This window comes from Podarcis liolepis (assembly GCF_965112155.1).
Source record: "Podarcis liolepis genome assembly, chromosome: 5".
Classification (NCBI taxonomy): Eukaryota; Metazoa; Chordata; class Lepidosauria; order Squamata; family Lacertidae; genus Podarcis; species Podarcis liolepis.
In genome coordinates this window covers 23,879,905-23,903,311 of record NC_139556.1, presented here as the reverse complement: position 1 = coordinate 23,903,311, position 23,407 = coordinate 23,879,905, and the positions used below count along the sequence as shown (strand labels likewise).

The following is a 23,407-nucleotide window of genomic DNA, read 5'->3' as shown; positions in this document are numbered from 1 at the left end:
ACACAATTTTACAAACATTTTACTTCCCAGGCAATACTAAGTTATATTGATTTAACCCAAATATATCTTCAATTCCCAAGTTATGTTACAACCCTTTTCAGCGCTCCTCATTTTGGGAATCTGAAAGCTGGAAAATTCAACACGCCCTATGTAACACCTCAAAAAAAACACCACATGCATTGTGACATGAATTTTTTAAAGCAAAAGTTAATTTCCTAGCCTGCTTTAGGATTTTTTATTTTCCTTTCCAGATCTTTGATTATTTTTTTATTTTTTTTACAAAGGACAATTGACACAACTGTGTCCTAAACCTTTCTGAAAGCCAGAACTATTCATGGTATCTGCTTTATCGCAACCTAAAAACCCGAAGCACAGCAGGAAATGGCTGACAAGTGTGGTACCTTTGATAAGGATGAAAGGGAAAAAGGAAAAGTAAACACAAAACACATCTGTTTGCATTAAGCCAGGAGACCCCATCTCCTGGTGAATGCATGCATTAGAACTTCACAAAGGCTGATGAGTAAGTAGCAAAGGAAGGTGAGGGGAACTCACACAGAGAGGAAACTCTTTTAACTCACACAAACAGCTCAGCTCACAGATTTTCAAATCTGATATAAAAAGACTAGCCAGAGGACGGAGCTTTCAGTGTGGGTGGGTGTGCACTTCACAGAAGCTTTTTGTTCTCATTCTTATTTCTCAAACAGTAGTGGCTAACTCCCAGCCCAGGGGCCCGATCCAGCCCATCAAGCCATTCTTCTGCCCCCCTCTCCCTGTCTGTAAATCTTCTCCAATTTTGATGGTGGCAGAAAAATGGGAGGGGGACCATAGACACAGAGCTGGGCAGTGAGGGAAGTTTGTGTATACACACATGTATGGGTGTGTGTGAGAGAGAGAGACTGTGGGTGGCGACACTCTAGCATATACACCCCAGGGTGTATACAGTTCTCAGGTTACTAATAACACTAATCAGCACTGGTTTGGACAATACTCCAGGGGTTTGAAGTTTTTAATGTTTGATGTTTTATTGTGTTTTTAATATTTTGTTGGAAGTCGCCCAGAGTGGCTGGAGAAACTCAGCCAGATGGGTGGGGCATAATTAATTAATTAATTAATTATTAGTATTACTACTACTACTACTACTATCCAAGTGTGGAGTTGGTTTGCCAGCCTCACCTCCACCATCCAGGCAAATGGATATGTCCCAATGTGGCCTACGTACATGGAACCATACCATGGAGGCCGACATTATGGGGTTAATTCCCCATATCAAAATCTGGGAATCAACCATATGATTTTGGCTACATACAGGGGTTGTACAGGCATAGATACAACTGCATGGACGGTGGAGGAATCATCAGGCTTCATTTAAAGAGCAGGATTGGGCCCTTGAAGTATCATATGAACAGGTGCATTGTTTCAGAGTGAACTGAAAGAGGGTCGGGTGAGGGAGAAAACTGCATCTTTCCCCCCAAATTGGAATCTCCACCTCAACCCCCCTCCTCCAACCCACCTCGCCCCAAATCCCTCAAACAGAAGAAAAACTCTACTCTCGGCAGTGGACTTTCCCCACATTTATATTACACGCACATACTTGCAGAGGCTTAAACAGCCTTTGTTCGGAAGATTTGTTGCAGTGTTACTTGTTTCTGTTGGTAAACAAAAGGTAGTTACTAGGAAGCTGGGCTTCCGGATTCCATTATTGTACGGTTAAAGGGCAACAGAAAAGATATCCTTTAATGGATCAAAGAACTGGTTACAATGCCATAAAATAGTTGAACTGTTATGGGAATCAAGTTAATGTCCACAGGACCAAGTCTTGCTGTGCTCAGAAAATGAAATGGTTAAAAAAAAAAAAAAGAATACGTTCACAAAGTTGTACACGGCTGGGCTTTGCTCAAAGTGATATTTGCAGGGAGTAGAAAGCTAGACTTCTTAAGTCAGATCTGTGCAGCTTGTGACTGGCTATTAGTTGTTAAAATTCCCTGGCTTTGCTGCCTGTTTGGAACTGCAAAATCAGAGAGATTTTCAAGATCATGGCAAGCCCTATATATGGCTAAAAACTGTGTTTGTCTTGCTGGTGCTTTTATAGTTAACCACTTTCATTGGGGAGAAATTCATAAGTGAAATGAAATAAAAAAATAAATCAAATCCCTTTGGTTGCGGAGGGAGGGAGAAAAAGAAGACCATGCCACTCCAAAAGGTAAGTTTGGAGGCCAATTTAACCACATCATGCCAACCTCTAGGAAGAGAGTGGTTCTGTTGTTGTGGTAGAATCACCTTAACTGCATGGAGAAGCTTTCAAACAACATTTCCTTGTGCCCAGAGACTGGATGTGAGCTTCCAGCCCTCATTTCTTTAGGATCAACATGCCAGAATCTGTCTAGGGAATGTGTTAGTAGCTGGTCAACGTCTACCAAGTATGTTAGAAGCTCCCAACCAAACTCTGTTAGGGTTCAAGCTTCAAGGGAACAGAAATATATCAGTGCAGACAAGATGATGTTCCTGGCAGACAGCAGGATGTTCATAACGAACGAAGGTTTACGGGGTGACCTTTTTCGAAGGAGGAACCAAGAAACTGAAAGATTCCAAGTTACCCACATTTATACGTTGCTAAGAGAGCCACTGCTCAAATGGCATCACAGTGCTGCTCCATACAGCATGTGTGAGCAAGAGGTGTCTCTCTTTCTGATTACTCCAGGTTGCTATTTTGCTGCTGTTCTGTCTCTTCCCCTGTGTTTTGAAAACAACAGCTCAATATAAAAACAAAGCAAGTGAAATGTTTCCAAATCTGGAGATTAAATGGTGGGGGAAACCTCCATGGCTACGTTTGGATGTGTTAGACTTCAACAAAATTGCAACACCAGCTATCAGGTTCTAAAAATCCAAAAAACTAAGGCTTGTAGGGAGATGACAGTTGAAGTCACCCATATGCTATTTCTCAGTTTGCCATATCTTGCTCCATCCCATGGTCAACGCATTTGATGTCAACATACAATCTGTCCAATCTGAGGTACACAGCACCTGAGCATTTAAAACATGGCAGATTTGGCAAGGTGACCCTTCTCTACAAAAATAGGAAAAAAAAGATGACTGGATACTTACCCAGAAGATTATGTTGTAGCTGAAAAGCAGGTATTTGTACCAACAGCTGACTTCAGCAGAAGAATACCGGTAATAGTGCATCTTTTATAGAGCTGTGACTATGTAGAACCAGGAAAAAAAGAAAAGAAAGATCAGTAAGAAGGAGAAATGCAGTGGCATTCAACATACCCAAGCCACACCAATAGTCCATAATCATTGGTTAAGTAGCGTAATTCCATATTGACTCACATGGCATTTTGGCATGTAATCTTTTTGTGTGAGCTAATATAACCACTGAGCCTCTTGGGCTTGCCGATCAGAAGGTCGGCAGTTCGAATCCCCATACCAGGGTGAGCTCCCGTTGTTCGGTCCCAGCTCCTGCCCACCTAGCAGTTCGAAGGCACGCCAAAAAGTGCAAGTAGATTAAAAGGTACTGCTCCGGCAGGAAGGTACCGTATTTTTCGCTCTATAGGACGCACTGGACCATAGGACGCACCGGACCATAGGAGGGTGAGAACAAGAAAAAAAAATCTCCCCCTCTCTGTTCAGCGCCCCTTCAGCGAAGCAGCAGGAGAAACGGAGCCCCCTCCATTTCTCCTCCCGCTTCACTGAAGGGGCGCTGCGCAGAGAGGGAAAACTGTGCAGCGCCTCTCCAGCGAAGCAAAGCTTGGAGAGCAGCAGCAAGCTCTGGCTTTCTGTCTCACTGCTTATTTCCCATCAGAAAAGAAAAGAAAAGAAAAGAAAAGAAAAGAAAAGAAAAGAAAAGAAAAGAAAAGAAAAGAAAAATAGCATAGCATAACATAACATAATATAAAATAAAAAATATAATACAATATAATATAAAATACTGCAATGAACCTTGACTTCAGCTCAATGATCCCCAAAAGGTTTCATTCAGGTATAAACAAGTATCACAATACACCTGTAGACAAAGACGTGCAAAAACAACCCAATATTGTATTCGACAAATGATGAGCATGCATTTGTGAACCAACCCTGAGAATCATGTTCTCCTTTCCACGCCTGCAAATAACTATCCTGCATGGCCTTGGCTCTGTCTCAAATAACACAGCTTAACTAACTTTCTTCACTAAACTCAAAATGCTGTAGCTTCCAGGCTGTAAAAATAGTCAAGGAAAAGACTTTCAGCTCTCTTTAAAGTTTGCAGATTAGTCAGCCAATTGCCTCATAGTACTTTCATCATGTAAAAAGACAAACGGCTAGCACAGCCTCTCCAACGCACTCCAGACTCAGATTTGTTTACACTACCTGCAACTGTAACGCTGAACAGATCAGCAGTGAGAGCCTCAAAACCAGAGACAAGTCTTCCTTTCCTCTGCCCTGAATGAGGTAGGCAGAGTTGACACTTTCAGCAACAGCAGAGAAGGATAATGGCAAAAGACAAGAGGAATGGTATTAAGACAGTGCGAAAATGTGTTCCGATATTCTCTGCTCATTACAGATTCTCTGAACATCAGCACGAAACTAATCATTTGAACAGCCCTGAATTGATCAACATCCTTGGTGTGGAACCTGGTATTCTACCACCATTTTAAAAGTTACCACCAAAAGGTGGCATATGTGGTTCCTCCGCTCCTGCATTTTATCCTCACAGCAAGATAGGTTGAGCCAAGAGATAATGAATTGTCCCTTGACCCAGTGAGGCTTCAACCCTATATCTCCCTAGTCCTTGTCCGACTCTCTGAAACCATCACACTAGCTCTAACCTTCAAAAATTCAGGCTTTATGTGCTTTCTTTCTATCAGATCCACATCAATTAATTCCTCCCATTCCTTCTAGAATCCATCTTCCATTCAGAGGACACACACACAGCCCCTTTCTACTTATCCATCAGGTGCTACCAAGTTTCCCTCTTGCCCCATTCACATTGTCAGCAACCGTTCCGCCAACAAAGGTTTCTGCAAGAAATTTGGTTTCTGCAATAAATTCAAACAACTGCAATTTCTCCTGCTGCTGTGTTCTTTTCCGGTTTCTTGTGTCCAGTGATGGACACTGGAGGACCATAAACAAAGTTTTCTCCATCAGCCTAGTTTAAATGTAAATGGAGTGAATCCTAGCTCATTAGGTGACCGAGAATTTCTGCACCGGGGTTAATAAACAGAAATTATCCCCTGTCCTTAGTTTCTCAACTGCTGAAGCAACAAAAGCCAGGACAAAATCAGAACAAACCTTCTACATATTCTAGAAATGCCCTTGGCTGCCAAATGGAAACAACACTCGAGTGATGGATTGCTATGTTCTCTGAAGGCATCTGTGCTATCAGCCACTCGCCTCAAATGTCTGATTTTGTTAATTAAGGTTTCGGGTAGGTTTTATACAACTGCTTCTACAAAGCTGGGGTTTTTTTCCAGCCTGCTGTGAGCAGTATTAATCCAGGCTGTAGAGCTTCCCATCAGAGTTCCCTGCCCACAAAAAGAAGAAGAAAACTTCTACCACAACCACCCCATCCTTCTTCATTTTGTGTACAGTGGTACCTCGGGTTACAAACACCTTGGGTTACAAACACTTCGGGTAACAGACTCCACTAACCCACAAGTAGTACCTCAGGTTAAGAACTTTACCTCAGGATGAGAACAGAAATCATGGGCTGGCGTGGCAGCGGGAGGCCCCATTAGCTAAAGTTGTACCTCAGGTTAAGAACGGTTTCAGGTTAAGAACGGACCTCCAGAACGAATTAAGTTCATAACCAGAGGTACCACTTTATCTGTAAAAGTCATACATGCAGTAATGTTCTGTTTCCAAACCAAGTGGAAATTGATTTCCAGAAAGGGAGTAGGCCATTTTTGTGCTGGATAGTAACTGACACATGATCAGATACCACAGAGGACAACAGAGTTGTGGTTCATGGAGAAAGGAATTGTTCCCTGTAGCCCTTCATTCTCCCTTCTGTCTCACAGAAGGGCAATGAGACATCTGACCTTATCTGCTGAGGGCACATTTGCTTGGCTACTGCTGACTGGAGAATAGCCAGCAAGGCAGTCGTGTTTCTCCCCATTCTGAAACTCCCTGACCCCTGCAGTTCTTTTACTCTTCCACTTTCCTCCACCATCTCTAAACGAGTCCTTAGAAACTCAGATATATAAGCTAGGTGCCAAATGGCTCCTTAAACCAAAGTTGCAGTCTATGTCTAGTTGCCATTTGGGAGCGAAAGGGCTCCAAAGTCTTATTTTTCAAATGATGGACTGTGATTGATTATCAGTTAAACATCTGGCTAGTTTAGATGACAACCTTGAGCTAGGTTCAGAACTTTGAAAACTTAAAGAAGAAAGGTTACTTGATCCAAGGACAAATTGGCCTATTCATATCTCTTTTTCTTAATGGTGATGGACCATTCATAACATAGGGATATTCTTCAGAACTGTGAGCAGGGAAGTGGGGGTGCGGTAAGTGAAGGCAAGCTACAACAATTAACTATAACCATGTTCACCGCTCCTGCTCAGGTAGCACAGAAAAAGCATTTTGGTTCCTGAAATTCATTCCATTTGCACAGATAAAATATAAACCCACAGAATTCTATAGGATGTGGTAATATTGTGTGAAAACAGTCCAGATCCAATGATGCCCTGGCACATACCTCCAGATGGTGGAGATGTCAGGCGCCAGCCTGGCACCAAGGCATCTTCACTTGGTCGCAAGTGGTCGAAAGCCAGGTGCAAAATGCGCCTGGAATCTGGCTAATTTCAAACATGGAGTCCTTGCCACCTATTGCCTATGACCCCCCATTTAGCCCTCAGATTCTACTCTTAGGAAATTGGAAAGCATACATATCAGACTGGATGATAAATCTCTCAGATCTCAGTTGAACAGATGTCAATTGTGGTTACTTAGTTGTGAAGGATTTGCATGAAGGATTTGCTGTACAGTGGTACCTCGGGTTACATACACTTCAGGTTACATACGCTTCAGGTTACAGACTCTGCTAACCCAGAAACAGTACCTTGGGTTAAGAACTTTGCTTCAGGATGAGAACAGAAATTGTGCTCGGGCGGCACGGCGGCAGCAGGAGGCCCCATTAGCTAAAGTGGTATCAGGTTAAGAACAGTTTCAGGTTAAGAACGGACCTCCGGAACGGATTCAGTACTTAACCTGAGGTACCACTGTATTCATATTTTAAAAGCAGAACCCTTAAGCAATACTGCCTTTCATACTGTTTGGCTCCTGCCAAAACGCTCCCTTCCGCACAACTATCTATGGCACAAGAGTCCTTCTGGACATAGCACTGGTCAGCCATAGGCTCAATATCTAGCCTCGGACAAATCCTTTTCTTTCCGTCTTAATTCCCATCCTATAGAAGGGAGTTCAAAAGTTACGGAGTAAAAGCAGTGAAGGATTCTTCTAGCAGATTAGCTATCTGGCCATGAATGGGCCACTTTTTCACAATCTCTAAGGTAGGAGATGTGTTGGCAGACCTTTGGAAGTTAAGATGTGGGTGTGTGTAAGGAGGAAAAAGAATTGGAGAAGGTGCGACAAGAACTAGATCTGAGGAACATCACATCATAATGTTCAGCTGCTCGGGCTTTACAGGGACGTAATTTATGTCCCGTCCCCCCGTCCCCATTTCTTTTTTTTTTGGTATCTTGAACGGTTTAATGGATTTGTTCTGAAGAACAAAAAATGCACACTTTAGCAAAATTGCAGAAAATGTGACGCATGACTTGTCCGCTGTACCCGACACGTACACTATGTTTACCAAACCCGTATTTCAAATAGGACCTATGTCGTGTTCCAACATTCTCCACCCAGCACCCAACCCACAAAGGCAGAAAAGGAAGCTAACATTAAAAACAGGGAAACTTTGGGCAAGCTGCATGTCAGCCAAAACAATAACAACAATGATTATGGGCTCTAAATCCTGCTTTTAAAAGAATCCAAATGTATACCCTATGTAGGCTTGTGTAAAATGCAAAGTGCAACTCTTCTTGCCCCAAGGAAGTTCCTTTTTCCGAGAGATTTGCAGGACACAGTTGAAGAATATGGTCTTCCTGTAACTCAGACACTACGGTGCCTCCCCTACTGAAGAACTGCTTTACAAAAGCACAGCGTCAGAAGGAATCAGATGCCAAGTGTGGAAAGCGCACTCCAAAGCAGGGGTTGCCAACCTTTTTTGGACTAGTGGGCACAATTTTAATTTTTAGGCCGTGCCGGGAGGGCCAATCACAAGATGGCTGAGTTCAGGGTATGTGGCATAACCAAAATGGTTGCCATGGTGAGAGTGGCATAACACAACATTAGAGAGACAACCACCCCCGACGACCTTATGATTACCATGGGAAATCAGTTGGGTCTTGCTGGGCCTAGTTATGGAGATTTCACACAGACAGACACTGGTGCTGTTACTGTCTAGTAACAAGGAGCAATACTTATTGTAGCCTTTTTAGCCTCAGGTGAGAAGAGCTTTGCACCCGGGAGAGGGAAATGGGAGTCAACAGACGCTCAAGGAATAGTTTCAGAGAAAAAGCTTTATTTCTACCATCCGGGCTGGTAGAAGGAGCAAGTGTGATAGAGTCACAAACAAGCACAAGTTCACAGCCATTTGCACAGAGCAAATATTCCCCTTCCAGTTCCCTCCCCTTTCTCCTCCTCCTCAGGAGTCCTGCCTCTGAGCATGAACAGAAAGCTCCTGTCTTGGAACTCTTTTGGACTCTTGGCGCCCTTCCCAGGAAAGGGGGTTGAGAAGCCAAGGGGTTTCAGAGTGTCCAAGATGTGTTACAACCGAATGAGATAAGAGTCAGTTGTCAGGCCTGCTTGACAGAGCCTATTCATTAGCTTTTGAAGCCTTCTCGTACTGATAAAAGTAACATTTTGCCTATGCATCTTGTGAGAAAAACAGAGAAGAGCAGAGAAAAGCTGTTTTGGATTTTTAGATGAGAGAAAGGGAATTTTGGACAGTTTGAGGCCTGGTTGGGGGGGGTGACTTCTGGCCCACCTCCTGTCCTCACCTCCTTCATTATTACCGCTAAAAATGTACAAGGCAGCCACACCACCCTCATTTCACAGAATTTGTTTAGATTAGAAGTTAACAGCACATTTTGCCCCATAATGTCCTTTTTTCCCCTAGGAGGGCCAGAAACTTACTTTAAAAACAAAACAAAAAACCACAACTGAAATCTCAGCGTCTGGGGCATCTGCGCACTGGCCTTGCTGCAAAGCTTTCATGGATGCCATGAACCCTGCTCCAAAGGATTACTGAGTTAAGATAAGCTTTTCTGGGACTTGGCGAACCATTTAGGCTCCTTTGCCCCGTTTCAATGCATTGAAAAGCAAGTGGAGCCGTGATTATTTGAGTATTCTTGTGAGGCCCCAGTATATGGAAGATGCTGCTTAGTAGTTTATAGCAGCTAACTTCCAGGCCACTCTAGCTTAGCCTTGCCTTCTGTATGCCTGTTAACTTTCTTATTCTACTTGATGTGCCTTCTTCCTACAATCAGACCCTTTCAACATGCTTTGTCTTGCTTGCCTGGTATGGCCTTTTTCCTGACACCCCCCCCCCCCCTTAGGGCTTTTCATATCCTGAACCAACCCAAACTTCCTTGTTGGATCCCAAACAGTTAAAACGCTTACACTAGGGTGAATCTCTACTCCTAACAAGAGGACTTCGGAAATCAGTGATGTTTCTCACCCCCCCCCCCGACTCCTGCCTTCCTGAACTAAGATACATTTGTTTGCACAAAAAATTTGTACACACATGTGCTAACTTACAAAGCACTACCTACAACTTTTTGCAAACAAAAGCAGCTTTGGACATGGCAGATTTGAGGGGAGATGTGATGGGGGGTGCTTAAAATCCATTTCCTGGTTGCTGTTTGGCCTCCCCAAATTTTGCTCCCCAAGCTGCTTCCTAACACAAGGCTCCAGACACATGTTTGGGAGACTACAAGAGTTTAGATCCTGGAAGGAGGACAAATAGTTGGAGGGGTGGGGCACCATTTGAAGTTGAAAACTAAGCTTGCCAGGAAATGCTTAAGCAACCCCTCTAAACCACTTCTCAGTTCACATTCACCCCTTTTCAAAAGCAGCTCGACTCACAAGGGTCAGCAAACTTTTTCAGCAGGGGGCCGGTCCACTGTCCCTCAGACCTTGTGGGGGGCCAGACTATTATGGGGGGCGGGGAATGAATGAATTTCCATGCTCCACAAATAACCCAGAGATGCATTTTAAATAAAAGCACACATTCTACTCATGCAAAAACACGCTGATTCCCGGACCGCCCGTGGGTCGATTTAGAAGGCGATTGGGCCAGATCCGGCCCCCTGGGCCTTAGTTTGCCTACCCATGAGCTAGAGTTTACCAAAAGAAAAGAAAAAAGAAAAGAAAAATAACTTGTTGGAAATTTGTTCTAAGCATTTTGGCTAGGGGCTGGGGAGTGGATGAAGTGTATTCATTTAGGCAGGAAAAGAGCAAATCTTCCCAATTGTCAGGACATTAACATCTCACTGTTTTTTTAAAACAACCACCATCACCACTTGGCAGTGTAATGCGGGTGAACAACTTACCATATGGTGGAATGCACACTGTAGTTTGGCAATTTGGTAAAAAAGAAAAAAGGGGGGGATCTGTAATCACCCTCCAACCTTTAGCTTGTTTGTGTCGTGCTTCCCCAGCTACATTCCAGATTTCCAGAAACCAACAGACTATTCAGCGTCCTTTCGAATAAAGACTTACTTTGCATGCACATAACTCATTATTGTTTGCATATTACCATGCATGCTGCTAGCGTTTAGTAGCGTTTCAAAAGCAACCATTTGTTTCGTCTATTTGTTCCATGAATGTACATTCCAAATGCCAATTCCAACTCGCACGATGGTCTAGTTGTGTGGGTGGGTGACATTCATAAAAGGGACATTTCTTTCTTACCAAGCCCATATTTTCTCAGTGTGGCAGTTTCTCCCTTTCCCTCCGGATGGATCACACTATGTTTCTCAAGAATTCACTCCCCAGCCACCTCTAAAGCTTCATTAATAATAATAAAAATGCCTATGAAAAGACCCTGCTTTGCATATGACTGACAAAGATTAGAAGTAATTTACTGGCCAGCGAGGCAGCTTAGAGTTTCTAGATGCCTTTATTTCAACTTACATCTGAGCTAGTCTCAGAAAACAAGGCACACTTTAGAGAAACTTCAATAGTGTGTAGGAACCTACATCGGAACTGAAGAGCAGTGACGACGTGCATACTGCAATTTTCGGCCAAAAATGCAGAAAAGAATTCAAGATGTATGAAAAGTTACTGTTCTTCACTGTGTTATTTAGGGGGGAAAAGGCTTTCCAACAAACACACACACACACACACACACTCTCTCTCTCTCTCTCTTTTTCTCTCAACTAGGATGGGGGTCATGAGAAAGTTTCACCCATTGTGAGATGACTCCTTCACTGAGAATGTAGACAACTTCTCTCAAAACGCTTTTGTGTCGCAGGCCTCATCTCAAAAATAATAATGAATTGTTTGGCAGCTCTTGGGAGCCCTTTGAAAGACCTTACAAAAGTTACCCCCGAAATGACACGGCAAGAATGTGCTCAGAACAAAACAAAAAAACCCTTCAAATCTTCAAAGATGCAGCCACTCATCTGAGGCATAAATAAAGCAGCCTCTGGCTTAACCAGGAGATGCCACACCTGTTGAGAGAGGAAGCGAAACTAAGCCTGGGAGAACAGATGTGGCGGAAAGGGAGGTTTGATTCTGACACGTTTCAGTGGCCTAGAAGATACTGCCCACTCTGCTAAGGGCCTAGATGTTACTATGCAGACCTGCAAAAATCTCATTATGAGTTTTAACACCCACTTCACACCGTTAACACATCATAGGGTTTAATGCTGTGGCAAGACATTTTGCTGCTTAAAAGCACCTCCCCACACACACACTGGAAAGACCAAAAATCATATTTGCATCTTCATCTAACCCTTCCTTCCTTCTACTTCAAGGCATGCTTACCTGCCAGTAAGTCCTGCTGAACTCAGTGGTACTTACACCCTGCATATAACCACACCACATATCGCCACAATACACACTTTTTTCCTGTGTCCCCACCCCCACCTTGCAAAACCAGGATTGGTCCCCTGAGGCCTACCTCCTCCTTGTGTTGTTGCTATGACAGCTGCTCCTCATCAGCCACATAGTTTTGCAGGTGAGCAGACAGAGCCGCCCAGAAGACATCTTGCACCATCACCCTTCCATGCCCAATAGCCACGAGCGCACACCTTGGCTCCCCTCCAACTGATGTGGAAGGAGAGGCAGCCCAGAGAAGTCCACACCTCATATTTAGTTTTGAGTTGGAGAGAAGGAAGAAGAGGAAGAGGAACAAAGCAGAACAGCTGCGATAGTGTGGTGGGGCATCAGCTCACTTTCGTTTGGTTTTTGTATGAGTAAAAAAATAATCTTCCAGTTCTGAAAGATGCCCCAAATCTGCTGCCTGAAGCAGTTCAGCTTTCTGCATAGTCAGCCCGGTCTTGATTCTTAAACCAGTTTTCCCCAACAGCGGTTTGGACTAGATGACCACTGGGTCCCCTTCTGACTCTACAATTCTATGCTCATGCAAAAGCATCCCATAAGAGATTCCACTACAACAAACCAACTGTGTGTTTTTTGATCCTGAATGGCTTCTAGTGGTGCAGCAATCAAAAGCTGCTGTCACATTTGCAAAGCTAAGGAGGGTCTGGGGTGGTTTCAAATTGGATGGGGGACCATGTGTCAAGATTCCTGCATTGCAGAGGGTTGGCTAGATGACCCTCAGAGTCCCTTCCAATTATGAAATTCTTTATTTAAAAAACCTATATCCTGGGGGCAGTTTCCAGTAATGAAAACCAAAAACAGATACGCACACTACTACAGTGCTACCTCAGGTTACATACGCTTCAGGTTACAGACTCTGCTAACCCAGAAATAGTGCTTCAGGTTAAGAACTTTGCTTCAGGATGAGAACAGAAATCGTGCTCCGGCGGCGCGGCGGCAGCAGGAGGCCCCATTAGCTAAAGTGGTACCTCAGGTTAAGAACAGTTTCAGGTTCAGAACGGACCTCCAGAACGAATTAAATACTTAGCCTGAGGTACCACTGTACTCCAATTTATCCATCACTTTTACATACTTTCTCCAAGGAGGTTGGGGACTGTGCTATTCTTTCTCACAATTACCTGTAAGAGAGATTAGGCTGACGAATAGTGAATTGCCCCTGGACCTCCCAGAGAGCTTCAAGGTCAAAACAAAGGTTTGAACCCAGGTCTGCCTGTTCCAAATCCAACCCTCCACCCATTACATCACGTTGTCCATCATGTGACCAACAGGAGCAGCAGTTGAAAGTCAGGCTAGCTGGGAACCTTTTTTCCCATTGTGCATTTTCCCCCCAGAGGTTCCTTTCATTCGCCTATGTCTCAGCCGTGACCTGTCTGAACTCTATTGTACTGAGTAGAATGCCCAGAGAATGCTTGAGATTATAGCTAGGAGCATTGCTGCGGCAAGGCAATCAGTCATTGATGCTACCACAGAGAAGGCTAAAGTTCAGGATCCCCTAGCACCAAGCACATAAACCAAGATGCTTTCTTATTTACGTTTGCCCTGCTCAGGCGTTTTTCAAAGGGCAGATGGGAAGACAGGACCAGTTCTACCACCTCAAGCAGTTTGTTAGAGCCAAAGGACATCACTTTGGTTAAACCTGCTGCAGCCGTCGAAGACAGAAGAAATTTTCTCATTCTAGTTCTGGCTTGACAGGCGCAACATTTCTGCTCACGATCAACTGGGAGCAAAGGAAGGATGGAGGGCTGATTTTACGGAAAAGCAAAGAGTCAGGCAGCAGGGTCTACTCAAGGAAGGGGAGAATATTCCAGTCTCTTGCGCCAGACACAGAAACCTGAACAGCAGCTGACTCCAAGTCTGCTACCAACCATCTTCGGCCTCTTGTCTGTCCTGATGCAAAAAACGAGCACAAGTGGTCCTTTTGTAAGCTAAAGAGAGGTGGACAATGGCACTATAGTTACAGAAACCAGTAAAAGCTCATTTCTTCTGCCAGAAATCTGGAAAGTGCTGCTTGCAACCAGCAGCGGCTGGTGTTAACTTTTCCACTTTTAGAAATGCGTTGTTTTGTAAAATTAATTAGTAACATAGTGGATGAACACAGTACAAATAAACTGGGCAACTGGAATGGTGACTAGTCAAAGCTGAAAGCCAAGCTGTACTTAACTATCCCCAGGAAGCAGATACGATATTTACATGTGCAGTTCTTCATGCATGTGAAAATGAATACACTGATAGCTTTAAGAGCTTTTCTTCTTCTTTTGTCTTAAAATCTAAACAATGTAAGAGAAATGTGCATTACTGTGTTTTTAGCAATTCTCTATTTTATATGTGAATCATATAAAAAGTCATGTTAAAGAAAAGGGTGGGGTAATACTACTACTACAAGTTTTTATTACTATTATTATTATTATTATTATTATTATTATTATTATTATTACTGTACTACAACTATTACTATTATTATTATATGTCATTTGAAATATTTACAAGTATTCCAATAAAAATATTTTCAAGTAAAGTTTGAATTTGTTTAAGGATTTAAACATCACAGCCAGAGTAATTCTTTTTTGTTGTTTGGTGGATGGGTGGGGAGGTGAAAGCCATGGCCGAGCTATCAATGTCCTTCCCACTCACTGCAACCACGCTGGAGGTTGGATGCTCCTCTCATTCTGCCTTCCGCATTTCTTTCTCCATCCACTGCAGCAAACAGGAGATCCACTATATCACCTTTGGGGGTGGCGTAGCTTGAGGACTCATTTTGGGGACATCTGGGAAAATGGGGCGAGTTAAGGTCCTGTGTGGCGCTGTGGGTTAAACCAGAGCCTAGGACTTGCTGATCAGAAGGTCAGCGGTTCGAATCCCCGCGACGGGGTGAGCTCCCGTTGCTCGGTCCCTGCTCCTGCCAACCTAGCAGTTCGAAAGCACGTCAAAGTGCAAGTAGATAAATACTTGCGGGTAGATAAATACCGGCGGGAAGGTAAACGGTGTTTCTGTGCGCTGCTCTGGTTTGCCAGAAGCAGCTTAGTCATGCTGGCCACATGACCCAGAAGCCGTACGCCGACTCCCTCGGCCAATAAAGCGAGATGAGCGTCACAACCCCAGAGTCGGCCACGACTGGACCTAATGGTCAGGGATCCCTTTACCTTTAAGGTCCTGTAGATTCTGGGCTGCCTCTGACACATCCCTCCCCACCCCACATGCTACTGGCAAAATGTACTGGTGGCGGCCTACCTATGCCAACCGAGTGTTCAGGTGGCTTCTGGTGGCATAAGCGCTCTCCAACTGATGGGCTTTCCTGCCTGGTGGTCCCTATATACCTACATTCTATGGCTTCCCACCTGCGCTTAAGTCATCTTTAGGACTGCAGCCAGAGTTAGAAACTCATATATATAATATAATTGCAAAATGGCACCTTAAACCTAGGTTGTGATCGCCACAATGGGATGTCTAGGTGCATTTGTGTGGCCTTTTTTTGTAACTGAATTATTTATCATTATTATTATTATTATTATTATTATTATTATTATTATTATTATTATCATCATTTATATACTGCTTTATATTTTAAAGTACAAATCTCAAAGTCGTTTACAACATATCAAAACATCAACAAGCCAATCCAGAATAAATCAGAAGCTTCAGGGAAATATGTCCTATCATTCTCATTTTGTTTTCCCCAGGCGCTAACCTGGCATCCAGAGATCTCCATGTGGTCACAACTGGACCCGCATTAGTTGCAAAATGTGCCTGGCTAATATCTAACACTGCCTGTATGCACTTTATTGACTTTCCTCCCCTGCAATCATATACCGGTAATTCATTTCAGCCACTTTTGCCTTCTTGAAAATCATTTCAGAAATTTATACAAATTTTTAATTAAAAAACCTACATTATTATTGTTGTTCATTTTATTTATTAAATGTGATTTCACTTGAATGCACTAAATCAGATTTCTAGTGATTTAGGGCACTGAGAATTCTTCCAGATTTATTAAGCGATCCAAACTCTTCCAGAAAACCCACATTTCTATTTAGCAGTGTCTTTGCGTGGGATTTTACTTGAGGATTTTAGTTGTTTGTGTCTTTTTAGTACCTTTTCTATTGTCCAGCGCAAAGGACAGGATACAAATGTGACAGATGCTCTGAAGGCTCGACAGAAAAGGAAAGCTTATAAATAGCAGAAAGAAATGAAGTATAAACACAGTTTTTTGAGGTTGCTGAGGGAAAGAGGAGGACATTCTTTGTGGAAGCTATTCTCCTATTTCCTCATTCTTGTATCTTTTCATTATAGCCACAGAAGTATATCCAGCTTCCTCTGTCCCTTCCTTTGCTAGCGTCTCCCAATAAATAAGGAAACCATCTGGCCACCTTCTTTAAACTAAGCTTGCAAATTCATTATTGATCCTTAAAACCCTGAAGAAAAAGGAATATATATATATATATATATGGGAGATTGTTCAAAAAAGAACTCTCAAAAACAGTCATTCTATAATCAAAAAAAATATCCATGAAACAGTTGGGGGGGGGGGGGAGTCAGTCCATTACAAAGAACTAGATCCAAGCCAAAAATTTCTCAGAAGACAAGAGAGATCCCACCCCCTCACTCCAGAAAAAGTCCACTTTGCAGATTTTTTTGCTGAATATTCTCCACCATTTTGGGTGACAGCCCCTATTTTTCCTCTACGATGCCGTACAAGTATGCAAAATGGAGGTCCCGTTGTCCAAACTTCCTGCTAAAGCAGCTCCCCACCTCCCAAAAAATGGAAAAAAGAAGGAGCTGTACTATTGATACTGCTGAGGAACTGTTGGATTCAACTGCTTCTCCCTGATGAAATTCAGTGTAACAGCGTCCCAAATTCTCTGGCCGCTAAAGAATTTCAAGAAGTGTTTTACATGCAGAACTGTAACAAAACAAAACAAAACCCACCCTGGTTGTTTTCATAAGCATCCCCAAAGACAATGTTTGGCAGACTCCCTTCAGGAAGCTGTTTCAGGAGAACGTTGCCGTGACAGAGACAGAGCAGTTCTGGGTCACCATCTTCAGTCCAATTTCCAGAAGTAACTCGTGCTGTAATAAATGGGCCAGTCTTTTAAGGAAGCCGTTAGCCTTTTTGTTTCCTCTGGAAGCAATGGCAAAGCTCCACCAGGAGATCAAGATGTTAACACTTCTTGCAGACATTCAACAACTTTGGTGGTGGTGGTGTGGTTCTCCCACCCAACCCGCCATATTTGTTTGAAACTGAACTTCAAAGACTAGGTAGTGGGCAAATGTAAATATATGCAAACTGATCAATAGTTTGCACTGCCTACTGCTCATTCACCTGAAGAAACAAAACAATTTGTAAAGGTGGTCTCCATTTAGACATCTTTTTTGCATCTTACTAAAACTGGTCACCATATCTCTGGCCAGGAAAAGACTTGGTGTTAGCAGACACCCCTTCCCACCTCTTCTACAAGGCACAGATCTCCCTCTTTTTGTCCACTATAAGCCACTGTTTAGTGTTACTCTGCATCTGCACTAACCAGGGGGAATCTTGGTCAGCATTAGCCTCTTAACTCATTTAAACTCTTGGTGTTAAATCTGGGTTTGCAAACCCAGCTTAGCATGAACCATAGTTAATGTCATTGCAGATCTAATGCTAAGCCACATTTAAAAGCCACTGATGGAGAAGGTGAGGATTTGGAGAGGAATCGTGAGCAAACAGTTCACTAAGAGATCTTAAGTGGGATCATATTTAAAAGTTCTGAAGAATTACTATTTTAATATCATATGCTTTCAAGTAGCAGCTTCTGTACCAGACCTTTCGATCATACCCTTCCCCACTACACACTGCCTATCAGAAAAATATCATTCAGTAATGCCAGTAGCTTCTTTTTCTCAAGGCCAGAACCGTAGCTAGGTGATTTTGCACCCATGGCAGAACCATCCAGATTGCACCCCCTAGCCACGGACAAATTAGCTTTTCTTTCCGCCTCTCCTCAAACCCCTGCCCTCCATCCATTCGACTCACCCTCTATTTAAAACCATTTCTTATGAGGCAATAATCGATATTTATATTTATAGACTTATTTTAAAGCCAATTTTGTGGAAGGCCCCCCCCATCGCCTGCGCCGCTGGTGGGGGCCCATCTCACCACCCCTTAGCTACAGCCCTGCTCAAGACACCAAGTACTTGCCTGCAGTCATTTTTGCAGTGCTGAGAAACACAAAACAAAAGCTGGTGTATCAAATGCTCACTCTGTCTCACACATTTGAATGACCCACACATTTTGATCCCATAGTCATCAAGAAGCACACTCTCAATAAGAGGAAGCCAATACTCTTTAGCTTGGTTCAGGGGCACATATCTTGGCTGACTAACCCTCTAACTATTTGGAGTTTGTTTAAGATCCTGACTTGTTGTGATCCTAGTAACCACAGTTTCCTGGTTGGGATGTAACAACAAACAATGGTTAATCTAAGAATTCCTAGATTTAGTTGCATCACAATAGCCCCCCCCCCTTGGGTGTTCTCCATGTGACACACTCTCAACAAGGCCTCCTCTGATTGTCTTAGAAGCAGAAAGACGTATGAGAGATAAGAAAATCCCAAAGGTATGCAGGTTCCAGACCATATAGACCATAAACATAATAGCCAGCAGGCTAAAAATTGTGCATGATAGCAAAATTTACAAGTACTTTCCACACAATCCCATCATGCTGTGGAAACAGAGCTAAGGGGCATAGCCTTGAACTTTTGTCACCCAACTGAAAGCCACCATTTGCGGAACAGTGACAGATTATGGAAACCACTCTCTGGCTCTCCCCTATGGCACTATCTGTGAGGAATTGGTTACTGAACAAAAAGCAGTGTTCACTGTGTGACCACCCTATGGCACTGGGACCCCACAAATGTGCAGTCATTCGCTCGACTTCAGGTTTCAATGTCCTCTCCACATCAACTGCTAAGAGCTTGGCGCATGGATGTAAAGATTCAGTGTAAGCGAGGAAAATGAGGATTGCTGCAGGGAACCCATCTTCAGTGGTGCTCCTGTCATTACACCAATACAGGATTTGACCCTTGGCTAGCTTCCAGGTCTAGAACTACAACAGGTCCTCCTTCCAAGCCACCACAGATTGAAGGTGTGATCCCTGTATGGGACAGCTGCATATTCAGGTTGGACGAGATGATCCTCAGGCTCTCGTCCAACTCTGTAATTCTATGGCTCTGATAGTACCACTCCACACCTACAATGTTTCACCCCTGTTCAAGGAAATAGGCTCTGTTTTTATTCAGAAATAAATTTAGTCTGCCAACTAACAAGAGGAATTTAAAATCAGAGCTGCTAACTGTGAAGTAACTGGAATGCTTGGTGACTCAATGGGAAGTACAAGGCAGGGAGTGGTTGTGTCTGAAGCATCAGCATATCAGTACCAGATGAGACTTTGCCTTGCCTAGCAAATCCACAGGCAGGGCCACTCCCAAGAGTTGCAAGGTTTTATCATTTTGTGTCCAGGCAAAACTTTTCTGGGCAGTGCCACCTTTCTCACTTTGCACAGAGCACCTAAGAAATTCAGGTGACCCACAGTCCCATTTTCCGGTCTCCCAAGGATACCATGTCCAGAAAGGGTACCTTTTCCAAGGACCCAGTGTATCCACAGGAACAACCAAACTGAGTGAGCACAATGTGGAAGAAGATAGCTTTCTATGTGCAAGAAGTTATTCCCTGTAAGTCTGCAAGTTTCCCTTTATAAGTCCCTAATCCCCTCAAGAGAGTTACAACTCGAAGAGTGGTTTAACACTGAATCCCTCTTCCCAGGGAACTCTGCAAATTGTAGCTCTTTAAAGGGAATAGGGGCAACTCTCAGCACCTTTCACAAACTACACTCCCCCATTCATTGGGTGAACCCATGTCTGTTAAAGTGATATGATCCTGCTTTAAATGTAAAGTTCAGACAGGGCCCAAGAAGCTAACCAGCCTAGTAGCCAATTCTTCCTTCACCACGGACAACAGGGCAGCATCCTCTACTGCACAGGAGGGCAGGCCACATGAAACGCACACCTTTTCTTTCCATCCTGCCAATGTAAACCACCCTGCCTAACAGTAGGGCCGGCATGCAGTTAGCTGAAGGCAGATAATAAATTCAGCAGTAGGAGTTATTCAGCTGGATGGTTTAGTTTTGAGCCTACTAAGTTTCCATCATCCTATGAACAACAACAAAAATGTTAGCACATTTGCAAAGCTAAGCAGTACGGTTTCAAACTGAGTGGAGGACCACATTTTGAGATTCCTGCTTTCCAGGGGGTTAGACTAAATGACCCTTTCCAAGTCTACAATTATATGATTCTATGAACCCCCATTTATCGGATGCAAATTGTCTCACCACTAGTATACTGTTAGTTTACTACTAGTTTTATCAGGAAAAAATATAGTGTCGCTTATCTAAACTTTTCACCTGAAAACAAGCAACTAAGTAGTTCAGAAAGCCAAAGGGATGAGACAGGGTGTGGCAAATAAGTCATAATTTTCCTGTCAAATGAGCTACGCAAACACTCAATGGGAAGCCAGGAAATTGCTCTCAGGAAAAGGTTCAGCAGAACTGAATTCAGTTTTCATGGGAGGAGGGGGGAATACCTCTCAAAACAAGTTAAAGCTCCTCTTCCCCTAGTCTGCCGATTTAAATATTTCAAAGGAGGGAAACTTTAAAAAACACACACACACACTCATCTGCCTTCCCCAATGGAGAATGAAGGAAACAAACCTCTGATAAATAGGATAGTTTATTAATATGTCAGGGAAAAGATGTGTACGTTCAACAGGAAAAGCACTTTAAGTTCATCAACCTTTGAGTTTCAGTCTTGTTTTTAATAACAGGGGCAGCCATGTGAAACTAAGGGGCCGATTGTTTTTAGATGCTTTCGCCCGAAATCGAGTTAAATAAAGGTGGGGAAGAGAAACAACCCACCTCCCAAAACCGATACAACAATACACAAAATTCTGGTTTTAGTTGCTTTCGGAACTCGAAAGCGGAAAACTCTCTGCCCAAGCTGAACTTGCTATGGGCCTTCTGGAAGCCCTCCCCGTTTCCTGAAAGGCCCTGCAGCTCACCAAAGGGGGGATATATGTAAATATATATATTTGTCCACGTTCTGTGAGCAACTCGATCCCAGTGGGCAAGGCTCGCGCAAGAGGAGGCTTGGAGCGGAGAACAACAAAGCGAAAGACAACAGGGTCGAGAGAGAAAACCAGCAGTTAAAGTTCTAGAAACAACAACCGGGTCGGGCAGCGGAGGCGAGCGCGAAGCTCAGGAGCGCACAGGAAACCAAACTTACCAAGTAGCAGGCAGCCTGGCAAGTTTCCACCAAGTTGTGGGGGGAGAACCCCGAAGTGCCTTCGAGGAAGAGACAAATTCAGCTCCTTTCGTGCTTTAAGCGTTCCATGAGTCCGCCTAAACGCCGCCCAAGGAAAGCGAGCTTGGAGAGGAGCGAGGTGGGCGTCGGGGCTGCCCTCGTTGCGCGTTGCCTCTGTTCTTGGGCAGGACAGGAAATCTCATGCGGAAAGCTCGCCTGGCCACGCCTGTTTTACAACCCGGCGCGCCCTCCCCCACCGGCGTTTCTTTCCTTTCTTTCTTTCTCTCTCTCTCTTTCCCTCCCTCCCTTGCCTAGTAAAAGGGAAGTGCGAGGCTGGGGACAGCGAGCTCCCTCTCCCTTCCTGCGCGCGGCATAACATCCGTCGAGCCGCGCCGCGTTTCGGAGAGCCTGGTCGCAGCCTTGCGCGGAGAAGCGCCCTGAGAGCAAGGCGTCGCGCGTCCCTCGTTCTGCAGAGATGGGGGGGGGGGTCAGGGGTGCCAATTTGAATAAAATATTGAGGGGGCAGGTAAGCCCCGCCCAGCATAATTGATCACATGATGCTGCATATTCATACTATTTGATTGGCAATGTTCGTCAACTGGGGAGGGCGGAACCCCGTTAAATATTTTATGGGGGGGCAAAGACCCCTCGACCCCTAGGAGTTAGTTTCTATGGTGGGGGTGTATAAAAAATGCATGGCCAGGCATTATTAGCTCAACCTTGGGGGGCCAGGTTTTGTAGGACTACAAGTCCCTTCATCCCTGACCACTGGTCCCCCTGCTTGCTAGGGTTGATGAGAATTGTAGTCCCATAACATCTGGGGAGCCAAGGTTGACAAAGGTTGAGCTAAGAGTATCATCGTCTGGCAGGGTCAGAGATTTCTAAGTCCTCTCTGCCCAGTTCATGGTGGCACAATTTAATAAGGATATTGACTAGTTGGGATGCGTGCAGAGGGGAGCGACCAAGATGATCAAGGATCTGGAAATAAAGCCTTATGAGGAATGGTTGAAGGAGCTGGGTAAATCATGCCTGGAAAAGAGTGGCTGAGAGGAGATATGACAGCTATCTTCAAATACAGTGGTACCTTGGGTTACATACGCTTCAGGTTACATACGCTTCAGGTTACAGACCTAACCCAGAAATAATACCTCGGGTTAAGAACTTTGCTTCAAGATGAGAACAGAAATCGCATGGCAGCAGCGGGAGGCCCCATTAGCTAAAGTGGGGCTTCAGGTTAAGAACAGTTTCAGGTTAAGAACGGACCTCCGGAACGAATTAAGTACATAACCAGAGGTACCACTGTATCTAAAGGCCTGTCACATGGAAGACGGTGCAACCATGTTTTCTCCTGCTCTGGAGATTAGCACCCAAACCAATGGATCCAAGTTACAAGAAAGGGAATTCTGACTAAGCTTCAGGAAGAACTTTCTGGCTGTGGAACAGACTCCCTTTGAAGGTGGTGGACTCTGCCTTAATGCATCTCTATCCCACCCTCAGGGACGCGGGTGGCGCTGTGGGTAAAAACCTCAGCACCTAGGACTTGTCGATTGCATGGTGGGCGGTTCGAATCCCCGCGGCGGGGTGCGCTCCCGTCGTTCGGTCCCAGCGCCTGCCAACCTAGCAGTTCGAAAGCACCCTCGGGTGCAAGTAGATAAATAGAGACCGCTTACCAGCGGGAAGGTAAACGGCGTTTCCGTGTGCTGCGCTGGCTTGCCAGATGCAGCTTTGTCACGCTGGCCACGTGACCCGGAAGTGTCCTCGGACAGCGCTGACCCCCGGCCTCTTAAGTGAGATGGGCGCACATCCCTAGAGTCTGGCAAGACTGGCCCGTACGGGAAGGGGGACCTTTACCTTTACCTTTATCCCACCCTCAAAGAGCTCATCATTCTCCCCTTCTTTTTATCCTCACAACAACCCAGCGAGGTGGGTTTGCATGCAGACGGTCCCAGATTCAGTTCCCAGCAACTTTA

At 44.3% G+C, this 23,407-nt stretch overlaps 1 protein-coding gene across 2 annotated transcripts in view; it reads right to left on the bottom strand.

Moving 5' to 3' along the window:
• Positions 1-21,987, bottom strand: part of TSPAN14 (tetraspanin 14) — a 48,624-nt gene extending 26,637 nt beyond the window's left edge. The window contains exons 1-2 of one of the 2 annotated variants that reach the window (XM_083502854.1): positions 21,420-21,987; positions 3,103-3,200 (exon numbers count right to left, since the gene is read on the bottom strand). In XM_083502854.1, coding sequence (XP_083358980.1) covers positions 3,103-3,183 — 81 coding nt within the window. In that variant the 5' untranslated portion in view covers positions 3,184-3,200; positions 21,420-21,987. Of the gene's footprint in view, positions 1-3,102; positions 3,201-17,034; positions 17,171-21,419 lie in introns of those variants that run through there. The other variant, XM_083502855.1, reaches the window with a different exon arrangement.
• Between the last annotated feature and the right edge of the window lie 1,420 nt (positions 21,988-23,407).